We start from the raw sequence: 13,338 nt of genomic DNA on the forward strand, positions 1-13,338 counted from the left end.
ATTGGATTTGGAGGAAGCAGGGTGGTTGACATGAAACAACAATCTGGAGGCTCCAGGTCCAACTGCTCCTCACTGAGTCATTGCGTAAAGGCAGACATGGGGGTTGGACACACGCTCCTCCACGGGTCACTGAGAGACAGGAGCCTGGGCGGCACGCATCACTTCCTCGTTAAGGGCCCAGGGCACCATGGGAGACAGGAAGTCTGTCAGGTGATCAGATTGATTTGCGGTCCCACACTGATTCAAAAAACACCAACAACAGGCCCATGGTAAAGATTCAGAAACCGCTAGCCTCTCAAGCTGTGACTCCTGTCACTATACAACAGTTGACAATGTCTGAGACACCGCTGTCTTCAGTGAGACATCATGAACCATCACAGAGAGAAACACTGTGGAAGGTAGACTTCAGATCCTTTAGCAATGCTGTGTAAATAGTTCATCATTGCCTCTTATCACCACATTACTATGGTCATCATACCTACTCTCTAACCCACCTTTATACATTACTATGGTCCTCATACCTACTCTCTAACTCACCTTTATACATTACTATGGTCTTCATACCTATTCTCTAACTCACCTTTATACATTACTACGGTCCTCATACCTACTCCCTAACTCACCTTTATACATTACTATGGTCTTCATACCTACTCTCTAACTCACCTTTATACATTACTATGGTCCTCATACCTACTCCCTAACTCACCTTTATACATTACTATGGTCATCATACCTACTCTCTAACCCACCTTTATACATTACTATGGTCCTCATACCTACTCCCTAACTCACCTTTATACATTACTATGGTCCTCATACCTACTCTCTAACTCACCTTTATACATTACTATGGTCATCATACCTACTCTCTAACCCACCTTTATACATTACTATGGTCCTCATACCTACTCTCTAACTCACCTTTATACATTACTATGGTCCTCATACCTACTCTCTAATTCACCTTTATACATTACTATGGTCATCATACCTACTCTCTAACTCACCTTTATACATTACTATGGTCATCATACCTACTCTCTAACCCACCTTTATACATTACTATGGTCCTCATACCTACTCTCTAACTCACCTTTATACATTACTATGGTCATCATACCTACTCTCTAACTCACCTTTATACATTACTATGGTCCTCATACCTACTCTCTAACCCACCTTTATACATTACTATGGTCCTCATACCTACTCTCTAACCCACCTTTATACATTACTATGGTCCTCATACCTACTCTCTAACTCACCTTTATACATTACTATGGTCATCATACCTACTCTCTAACTCACCTTTATACATTACTATGGTCCTCATACCTACTCTCTAACCCACCTTTATACATTACTATGGTCCTCATACCTACTCTCTAACCCACCTTTATACATTACTATGGTCCTCATACCTACTCTCTAACTCACCTTTATACATTACTATGGTCCTCATACCTACTCTCTAACTCACCTTTATACATTACTATGGTCCTCATACCTACTCTCTAACCCACCTTTATACATTACTATGGTCCTCATACCTACTCTCTAACTCACCTTTATACATTACTATGGTCCTCATACCTACTCTCTAACTCACCTTTATACATTACTATGGTCCTCATACCTACTCTCTAACTCACCTTTATACATTACTATGGTCCTCATACCTACTCTCTAACTCACCTTTGTACATTTTGTTTCCCTCCACAACAGTAGGGAGGAAGTTGCTCGGGGGCATTTTCCAGCCCTTCTCCTCCTCCTTCAAGAGACAAGAAATGAATCAATCAATTACATTACGTGTATTACAGCTGGACAGTTTTAAAGCTTTATAAGTAGTTTCATTTCGTATTATTTTCTCAAAGTCCTATGTATAGTCTATGCATTTTAGGATAGATGCAATCTAAGCAAGGCAGAAAGGAAATGGCACCTTGTAGTTTAAGGTAATGACAGGGGTCTCAGGGCTTATGGCTAATTTAGTGGAGAGAGTTGAGGTTTTCAGAGACTCCACATGACTTGGATAGAGTTCAAAGCTGCTCTACAGATGACCTGCCCTCCGCTGTGCTGTTACACCAGGTCAGATCCAGAACTATCCATGCTGTGACACCAGGTCAGATCCAGAACTATCTATGCTGTGACACCAGGTCAGATCCAGAACTATCCATGCTGTGACACCAGGTCAGATCCAGAACTATCCATGCTGTGACACCAGGTCAGATCCAGAACTATCTATGCTGTGACACCAGGTCAGATCCAGAACTATCCATGCTGTTACACCAGGTCAGATCCAGAACTATCCATGCTGTGACACCAGGTCAGATCCAGAACTATCCATGCTGCGACACCAGGTCAGATCCAGAACTATCCATGCTGTGACACCAGGTCAGATCCAGAACTATCTATGCTGTGACACCAGGTCAGATCCAGAACTATCCATGCTGTGACACCAGGTCAGATCCAGAACTATCCATGCTGTGACACCAGGTCAGATCCAGAACTATCCATGCTGTGACACCAGGTCAGATCCAGAACTATCCATGCTGTGACACCAGGTCAGATCCAGAACTATCCATGCTCTGACACCAGGTCAGATCCAGAACTATGTATGATGATGTGGATAAACAGTCGGAGACAGAGAGATGCTGGGTGGATGACTTATAGAACTAGATGTTGTCTTAATGCATAGTCAGGAGTACAACATTAACATTCAGTCCCTTTACACATGCACACACACGCGCTCATGCACACACACGCATGGTTTCTCTTCCATTCAATGAGGAGAGTTCTAGACAGGTAGGGAGTGGACTGGGGGGGCTGTTCTCAAAGGGAATCTATCAGTTTTTCAGACATGACATGTTTTATGTTCCCTCTCATTCTTTAATACATTTCACCATTAGCATTTAATGGCTCCCAAAAGATGGAGAAATCCATTTGAAAATATTGGAGGAATCTTAAGTGCTTCATAATACGCTCCAACGTTGGATGACGACACTCATGGTGCGAGGCAGGAAGCGTCCTTATGGATCGACCAGGACCAGAACCAGGACAGCCATGGTCAGAATGTCAGATGTTGCGTTTCAGGGCTGTGAAAACGTACTAGGGTTTTAATAGAGACAGATCAGGTAGTGAGGAACGGATGTCGATCATCGTGCTTAAGAGTGGGGGGTTTTAGTGACCTGGTAAACCAGTGTTTATCTATAGATAACACTTCATTGTTTCTCTTTGTAGGACTGTTCAGGATTGTTCAGGACAAGGTTAAGGAAGTCCCATAGAAGTCCAATAACAAATCAGGGCACAACCATAGGGTTTAAAATATAACCGTTCACACCACCATGAGTCAATGTGTAGCTTAACCTCTGATACAGACGTAATACTGCCAGTCACAGGAGTATAAAACTCCAAGATATGAAGTGTCTATTTGATGAGTTCGACCATCCCATACCAAGCACATCTGGAATACTCCTCTAGGAACGAAGCCTGTAACGTGATGTCCCCTTCTAGCCATGGTATTTCTCTGGTTCATGAGCTGTCTCCAACGTGGTCAGGTGGATGTGACATGTTCCTCCACAGCAAATTAAAGGGGCATTTCTTGGTTTTTACGTGAACAATACTTCCATTCTAGTCTGTGGGATCAGAGCCAGACAATATGAGTGATGACTCGTAATCCTCTTTCTGTTGCACGGTAACCACTAGTCATGACATCATCCTGATTCTAGAACATTGTAAGGTCCCCAGTGTACAGGATTAGCCTTACTGTAAAACGAGAAGTATCATGCCCTTTTTACCTCTATCCGTCTCTGGTAAAAGCGTGAGTGACAGACTGAGACACATTGGTTTTATCTCTGAGACGGTCAGTCTGCTTTTAGACTCTCTGACAGACTGCAGAGTGCTAGTTTAATCACACACCTCACTCAGAAGCACACTGTGCCATTCTGTCTGAGAGGCTAAAGTGACTCCCAACTACAAAGGAGAGAAGCCCTGCCAAGGCTCAGCTCTGTTCCCCTGAACATCTCTTATCAGTTATTTTGGCTTTAATCCTACATTATCACCCTCAACCATTATCACAGCTATTCTAAGAGTCCTATTCAAGCAAACTCTGTAACCGGATGTCCAGGACTGTACGGCAAACCCGGTTATATAGACTTTGATTGAAAACAAGTGACCTTATCCAATAGCTGTTGCTATTCTGTTCAGGAACACATATTAGCTACTTCAGTAAGAGATTTAAAGTCATAGAGAAGTCATTCAACAAAATAGTCATGAATAATCTTAGTGCTCTATTCAATCCGTATCCAGGAAATACAGTGTTACAGCGTGATTTAAATTTAAAGGTAATGTTCCAGCGTTAGCTGAGCCAGCGTTCACGATAAACGCTGCACATGTCAGCTCAATCGGAATTTACCTTTACATTTATATTGCGTAATCTGTAACGCTTCAGCGATAGAGGATGAATATAGCCCTTACTTTTATTGGCTTGATGTGGGACAACGAGAGACATATTGTTGTTCCACAGGGTATGTTCATGCAAGGGGGATGTGGACTGGGACTGAATCCTTGGCTTGAACAAACCATTTTGAGGAACACTTGACTGAAGTCAGAAACATTTCCTCACAGAGTCTTCAGTCTTCAGCAGTAAACATCTCTATCGTTCCACCACACCCTCAATCATCTGAGAAGACCATGGGACAGAGCTCTACCGCTTAGCTTCTGATTTAGTAGCGGAGGTGTATTTTATGGTCTTAATTGTGTACGTCCAGTGGGATTGGGCCTTCATGAGGAAAACAGGTGGAGAGAGGCTGCAATAAAGCGCCTACTTCAATTCGCTTAAGAGGAAAAGCACACGACTGACGATTATTGCCCATCACTTACACTTTCGGTCTATTGGTTTGACTTTGAGACTCTGTGGTCTTCTGAAGGTTTTGGATGTTTCACTTTGTTTTAAGAATGGCATTAAGGTCAGACTCAGATCAGTTATGTTTCAAGGGAAGAGAATAAACTGAGCTCTTCTTATCAAAAGCCTGGATAAAGCAATTCTGAAGCTACTATTGGCCATCAAGCTTTGTATGTTTAGTAACATGAGTCACTATTGGCCAGGCCTTGTCTGTTTAATAACATGAGCCACTATTGGCCACCAAGCCTTGTCTGTTTAATAACATGAGCCACTATTGGCCAAGCCTTGTCTGTTTAATAACATGAGCCACTATAGGCCAGGCCTTGTCTGTTTAATAACATGAGCCACTATTGGCCAAGCCTTGTCTGTTTAATAACATGAGCTACTATTGGCCAAGCCTTGTCTGTTTAATAACATGAGCCACTATTGGCCACCAAGCCTTGTCTGTTTAATAACATGAGCCACTATTGGCCACCAAGCCTTGTCTGTTTAATAACATGAGCCACTATTGGCCACCAAGCTTTGTCTGTTTAATAACATGAGCCACTATTGGCCAAGCCTTGTCTGTTTAATAACATGAGCCACTATTGGCCACCAAGCCTTGTCTGTTTAATAACATGAGACACTATTGGCCACTAAGCCTTGTCTGTTTAATAACATGAGACACTATTGGCCAAGCCTTGTCTGAGCCCACCTCTCCATCTTCTCTTCCTCCTTTTTTCTGTTTGCTTTTCCCCTTCTTGTCTTTCTTCTGATCCTTGCGGTCCTTCCCACCCTTCTTATCTTTATTTATGTTGTCTTTCCTCTTCTTCTCCTTCTCTTCTTCTTTCGCTGCTAATTCTGCAGCGACCTATCAGGAACAAAAATGAGATGAGCATAGAAAAAGAAACGGAGTGTTTGTTAACTGTCTGTAGGTTAGATGAGGACCATGGGTCATTAGTCTACCTGGTCAGGTGTTTTCTGTGCAAATATGGCTGTTGATCCCCCATCCTCAGCATTGGGGAAGTCAGGAAACTTTCCAGTGGCATCTCTACAATAAATAGCATGTTTTAAAGGCACAGTCTGGGATACTTCCTGTTCTTAAATGATCATTTTCATTACAGATATATCATTCTTGATGAATTGTACTACGTCACACTGAGAGTTAGATGGCAGACCCCCAACAAGGTCACCAGAGGGCAGACCCTCCTAATGGTTTTCTAAATGCCTCAGATACTTCCACTAATTAGGGGTGGTTCATGTCAGGGAGCAGTTATCTCAACATGGAGAGAAAATAATCACCCGACCAGGAATTGCTCTTCGGAAGGCCAAACTATGTATCCCTCACTTCCCTTCCATCTCTCATTATCCTAAACCATAGAGCAACCCTGTGTACCAACATTTACAGTCGTATGAAAAAGTTTGGGCACCCCTCTGAGGCTGCATAATAATTTACTCTGTCGTCACAGAAAATGATCACAGTGGCATGCCATTAATTTTCTAATAAAAGCTGAGTACTGGGGTATTGTCCAGACAAAGATTTTTAGTGAAGCAATATTAAGTTGTATGAAATTAAATCAGATGTGAAAAATAGGCTATGCAAAAATGTGGGCACCCTTGTCGTTCTGTTGATTTGAATACCTGTAACTACTTAGCACTGATTAATCGGAACACACAATTGGTTTGGTGAGCTCATTAAGCCTTGAACTTCATAGACAAGTGCATCCAATCATGAGAAAAGGTATTTAAGGTGGCCAATTGCAAGTTGTTGTTCTCTTTGACTTTCCTCTGAAGAGTGGCAACATGGGGACCTCAAAACAACTCTCAAATGACCTGAAAACAAAGATTGTTCAACATTATGGTTTAGAGGAAGGCTACAAAAAGCTATCACAGAGATGTAAGCTGTTAGTGTCCACTGTGAGGAACATCGTGAGGAAATGGAAGACCACAGGTACAGTTCTTGTTAAGGCCAGAAGTGGCAGGCCAAGTAAAATATCGAAGAGGCAAAGGCGAAGGATGGTGAGAACGGTCAAAAACAGCCCACAGACCACCTTCAAAGACCTACAACATCATCTTGCTGCAGATGGTGTCACTGTGCATCGTTCAACAATTCAGCGCACTTTGCACAAGGATAAGCTGTATGGGAGAGTGATGCAGAAGAAGCCTTTTTTGCACACACGCCACAAACAGAGTCGCTTGAGGTATGCAAATGCACATTTGGACAAGCCAGCTTCATTTTGGAATAAGGTGCTGTGGACTGATGAAACAAAGATTGAGTTATTTGGTCATAACAAGGGACGTTATGCATGGCGGCAAAAGAACACAGCGTTCCAAGAAAAACACTTGCTACCCACAGTAACATTTGGTGGGGGTTCCATCATGCTGTGGGGCTGAGTGGCCAGTGCCGGTACTGGGAATCTTGTTAAAGTTGAGGGTCGCATGGATTCAATATCAGCAGATTCTTGGGAATAATGTTGAAGAATCAGTCACAAAGTTGAAGTTACGCCGGGGCTGGATATTTCAACAAGACAACGACCCAAAACACTGCTCAAAATGAATCCGGGCATTTATGCAGAGGAACAAGTACAATGTTCTGGAATGGCCATCCCAGTCCCCAGACCTGAATATCATTGAGAATCTGTGGGATGATTTGAAGCGGGCTGTCCATGCTCGACAACCATCAAACCTAACTGAACTGGAGATGTTTTGTAAGGAGGAATGGTCCAAAATACCTTCATCCAGAATCCAGACACTCATTAGAGGCTATAGGAAGCGTCTAGAGGCTGTTATTTTAGCAAAAGGAGGCTCTACTAAATATTGATGTGATTTTTCTATTGGGGTGCCCAAATTTATGCACCTGTCTAATTTTGTTTTGATGAATATTGCACATTTTCTGTTAATCCAATAAACCTCATTTCACTACTGAAATATTACTGTGTCCATCAGTAATTTGATAGATCAAAATGAAATTGCTGATCCAAACACCCAATTATTTATAAATGGAAATCATGGAAATTGTCAGGGGTGCCCAAACGTTTTCATACGACTGTAGCTTCCAACTTCCTTCAAATCTGGTCCTCTCCTCTTGGCCTCGAAACTTTTGTATTCTCATCAGGCAGGTTGAGGAAGCTGTACCGACAGGGTTTAGATTCTCATCAGACAGGTTGAGGAAGCTGTACCGACAGGGTTTAGCCTCTCATCAGACAGGTTGAGGAAGCTGTACCCACAGGGTTTAGATTCTCATCAGACAGGTTGAGGAAGCTGTACTGACAGGGTTTAGATTCTCATCAGACAGGTTGAGGAAGCTGTACCGACAGGGTTTAGATTTTCATCAGACAGGTTGAGGAAGCTGTACCGACAGGGTTTAGATTCTCATCAGACAGGTTGAGGAAGCTGTACCGACAGGGTTTAGATTCTCATCAGACAGGTTGAGGAAGCTGTACCGACAGGGTTTAGATTCTCATCAGACAGGTTGAGGAAGCTGTACCCACAGGGTTTAGATTCTCATCAGACAGGTTGAGGAAGCTGTACCGACAGGGTTTAGATTCTCATCAGACAGGTTGAGGAAGCTGTACCGACAGGGTTTAGATTTTCATCAGACAGGTTGAGGAAGCTGTACCGACAGGGTTTAGATTCTCATCAGACAGGTTGAGGAAGCTGTACCGACAGGGTTTAGATTCTCATCAGACAGGTTGAGGAAGCTGTACCGACAGGGTTTAGATTCTCATCAGACAGGTTGAGGAAGCTGTACCGACAGGGTTTAGATTCTCATCAGACAGGTTGAGGAAGCTGTACCGACAGGGTTTAGATTCTCATCAGACAGGTTGAGGAAGCTGTACCGACAGGGTTTAGATTCTCATCAGACAGGTTGAGGAAGCTGTACCGACAGGGTTTAGATTCTCATCAGACAGGTTGAGGAAGCTGTACCGACAGGGTTTAGAGTTTATTCCACCCTAGAGGGTGTGACCACCTCATCCATCCGTCACGGTGCTTATAATGTTGTCAGCAGCTCAGCCGAGGTTACAACAGAGGGCAGGGCCGTGGAGGCCAGGCTGGAGCCTGAGACACTGTGATTGCGTCCCAAATGGGCTCATAGGGCTCTGGTCAAAAGTAGTACACTATTTAGGGAATAGGGTGCCTTTTGGGATGCAGCCTGGGGCTGAATGTGGAGGCCAGGGCCATTGTGGGTCATTGCTTTGTCCCCATGGGAGCTGTTCTCTCTCTGTTCACTCCCCAGGCTCTCCAGGGCCCCTAGCCTGGATGACTTATGTCCATTGTTCCTGCTCTACTGGGTAGGCAGGCAGCACCCACCGCTGGCCAAACATAAATCACCCTGGAATGTACTAATAGGCAGCTAGCATGGAGGGGAAGACACACACATAGAGGGGAAGACACACACATAGAGGGGAAGACACACACATAGAGGGAAGACACACATAGAGGGGAAGACACACACAGAGGGAAGACACATAGAGGGGAAGACACACATAGAAGGGAAGACACATAGAGGGGAAGACACACATGGAGGGAAGACACACATAGAGGGGAAGACACACACAGAGGGAAGACACATAGAGGGGAAGACACACATAGAAGGGAAGACACATAGAGGGGAAGACACACACATAGAGGGGAAGACACACACATAGAGGGAAGACACACATAGAGGGGAAGACACACATAGAGGGAAGACACATAGAGGGGAAGACACACATAGAAGGGAAGACACATAGAGGGGAAGACACACATGGAGGGAAGACACACATAGAAGGGAAGACACATAGAGGGGAAGACACACATAGAGGGAAGACACACATAGAGGGAAGACACACATGAAGGGAAGACACACATAGAGGGGAAGACACATAGAGGGGAAGACACACATAGAGGGGAAGACACATAGAGGGGAAGACACACATGAAGGGAAGACACATAGAGGGGAAGACACACACACATAGAGGGAAGACACACATAGAGGGGAAGACACACATAGAGGGAAGACACATAGAGGGAAGACACATAGAGGGAAGACACACATAGAGGGGAAGACACACATAGAGGGAAGACTCACACATAGAGGGAAGACACACATAGAGGGAAGACACACATAGAGGGGAAGACACACATAGAAGGGAAGACACACACATAGAGGGAAGACACACATAGAGGGAAGACACACATAGAGGGAAGACACACATAGAGGGAAGACACACATAGAGGGGAAGACACACATAGAGGGGAAGACACATAGAGGGGAAAACACACATAGAGGGGAAGACACATAGAGGGAAGACACACATAGAGGGGAAGACACATAGAGGGGAAAACACACATAGAGGGGAAGACACATAGAGGGAAGACACACATAGAGGGGAAGACACACATAGAGGGGAAGACACACATAGAGGGGAAGACACATAGAGGGGAAAACACACATAGAGGGGAAGACACATAGAGGGAAGACACACATAGAGGGGAAGACACATAGAGGGGAAAACACACATAGAGGGGAAGACACATAGAGGGAAGACACACATAGAGGGGAAGACACACATAGAGGGGAAGACACACATAGAGGGGAAGACACACATAGAGGGAAGACACACATAGAGGGAAAACACACATAGAGGGAAGACACACATAGAGGGGAAGACACACATAGAGGGGAAGACACACATAGAGGGGAAGACACACATAGAGGGAAGACACACATAGAGGGGAAGACACACATAGAGGGAAGACACACATAGAGGGGAAGACACATAGAGGGAAGACACACATAGAGGGGAAGACACATAGAGGGGAAGACACACATAGAGGGGAAGACACATAGAGGGGAAAACACACATAGAGGGGAAGACACATAGAGGGGAAGACACACATAGAGGGAAGACACACATAGAGGGAAGACACACATAGAGGGAAGACACACATAGAGGGAAGACACACATAGAGGGAAGACACACATAGAGGGAAGACACACATGGAGGGAAGACACACATAGAGGGAAGACACACATAGAGGGAAGACACACATAGAAGGAAGACTCACATAGAGGGGAAGACACACATAGAGGGAAGACACACATGGAGGGAAGACACACATGGAGGGAAGACACACATAGAGGGAAGACACACATAGAGGGAAGACACACATAGAGGGGAAGACACACATAGAGGGAAGACACACATGGAGGGAAGACACACATAGAGGGAAGACACACATAGAGGGAAGACACACATAGAAGGAAGACTCACATAGAGGGGAAGACACACATAGAGGGGAAGACACACATAGAGGGAAGACACACATAGAGGGAAGACACACATAGAGGGAAGACACACATAGAGGGGAAGACACACATAGAGGGAAGACACACATAGAGGGAAGACACACATAGAGGGAAGACACACATAGAGGGGAAGACACACATAGAGGGAAGACACACATAGAGGGAAGACACATAGAGGGAAGACACACATAGAGGGAAAGACACACATAGAGGGAAGACACACATAGAGGGGAAGACACACATAGAGGGAAGACTCACATAGAGGGAAGACACACATAGAGGGGAAGACACACATAGAGGGGAAGACACACATAGAGGGAAGACACACATAGAGGGAAGACACACATAGAGGGAAGACACACATAGAGGGAAGACACACATAGAAGGGAAGACACATAGAGGGGAAGACACACATAGAGGGAAGACACACATAGAGGGAAGACACACATGAAGGGAAGACACACATAGAGGGGAAGACACACATAGAGGGGAAGACACATAGAGGGAAGACACATAGAGGGAAGACACATAGAGGGAAGACACACATAGAGGGGAAGACACACATAGAGGGAAGACACACATAGAGGGAAGACACACATAGAGGGGAAGACACACATAGAGGGGAAGACACATAGAGGGGAAGACACACATAGAGGGGAAGACACACATAGAGGGGAAAACACATAGAGGGGAAGACACTTAGAGGGGAAGACACACATAGAGGGGAAGACACACATAGAGGGGAAGACACATAGAGGGGAAAACACACATAGAGGGGAAGACACATAGAGGGAAGACACACATAGAGGGGAAGACACACATAGAGGGGAAGACACACATAGAGGGGAAGACACATAGAGGGAAGACACACATAGAGGGGAAGACACACATAGAGGGGAAGACACACATAGAGGGGAAGACACACATGGAGGGAAGACACACATGGAGGGAAGACACACATAGAGGGGAAGACACACATAGAGGGGAAGACACACATAGAGGGAAGACACACATAGAGGGAAAACACACATAGAGGGAAGACACACATAGAGGGGAAGACACACATGGAGGGAAGACACACATGGAGGGAAGACACACATAGAGGGAAGACACACATAGAGGGAAGACACACATAGAGGGAAGACACACATAGAGGGGAAGACACACATGGAGGGAAGACACACATGGAGGGAAGACACACATAGAGGGGAAGACACACATAGAGGGGAAGACACACATGGAGGGAAGACACACATAGAGGGGAAGACTCACATAGAGGGAAGACACACATAGAGGGGAAGACACACATAGAGGGAAGACACACATAGAGGGAAGACACACATAGAGGGAAGACACACATAGAGGGGAAGACACACATAGAGGGGAAGACACACATAGAGGGGAAGACACACATAGAGGGAAGACACACATAGAGGGAAGACACACATAGAGGGGAAGACTCACATAGAGGGAAGACACACATAGAGGGGAAGACACACATAGAGGGAAGACACACATAGAGGGAAGACACACATAGAGGGAAGACACACATAGAGGGAAGACACACATAGAGGGAAGACACACATAGAGGGAAGACACACATAGAGGGGAAGACACACATGGAGGGAAGACACAAATAGAGGGGAAGACACACATAGAGGGAAGACTCACATAGAGGGAAGACTCACATAGAGGGAAGACACACATGGAGGAAGACACAAATAGAGGGAAGACACACATAGAGGGAAAACACACATAGAGGGAAGACACACATAGAGGGAAGACACACATAGAGGGGAAGACACACATAGAGGGAAGACACACATAGAGGGAAGACACACATAGAGGGAAGACACACATAGAGGGGAAGACACACATAGAGGGGAAGACACACATAGAGGGGAAGACACACATAGAGGGGAAGACACATAGAGGGAAGACACACATAGAGGGGAAGACACACATAGAGGGGAAGACACACATAGAGGGGAAGACACACATGGAGGGAAGACACACATGGAGGGAAGACACACATAGAGGGAAGACACACATAGAGGGGAAGACACATAGAGGGAAGACACACATAGAGGGGAAGACACACATAGAGGGGAAGACACACATAGAGGGGAAGACACACATAGAGGGAAGACACACATAGAGGGAA

At 45.0% G+C, this 13,338-nt stretch overlaps 1 protein-coding gene across 2 annotated transcripts in view; it reads right to left on the reverse strand.

Annotated features, from left to right (window-relative positions):
* Nucleotides 1–13,338, reverse strand: part of iqca1 (IQ motif containing with AAA domain 1) — a 67,709-nt gene that overhangs the window by 38,638 nt on the left and 15,733 nt on the right. For both annotated transcript variants that reach the window (XM_045699313.1, XM_045699312.1), the window contains exons 8-10: nucleotides 5,849–5,933; nucleotides 5,598–5,753; nucleotides 1,699–1,774 (exon numbers count right to left, since the gene is read on the reverse strand). In XM_045699313.1, the coding sequence (XP_045555269.1) occupies nucleotides 1,699–1,774; nucleotides 5,598–5,753; nucleotides 5,849–5,933 (317 nt within the window). The remainder of the gene's footprint in view (nucleotides 1–1,698; nucleotides 1,775–5,597; nucleotides 5,754–5,848; nucleotides 5,934–13,338) is intronic.

The sequence above is a fragment of the Salmo salar genome, chromosome ssa17 (genome assembly GCF_905237065.1).
Source record: "Salmo salar chromosome ssa17, Ssal_v3.1, whole genome shotgun sequence".
Lineage (NCBI taxonomy): Eukaryota > Metazoa > Chordata > Actinopteri > Salmoniformes > Salmonidae > Salmo > Salmo salar.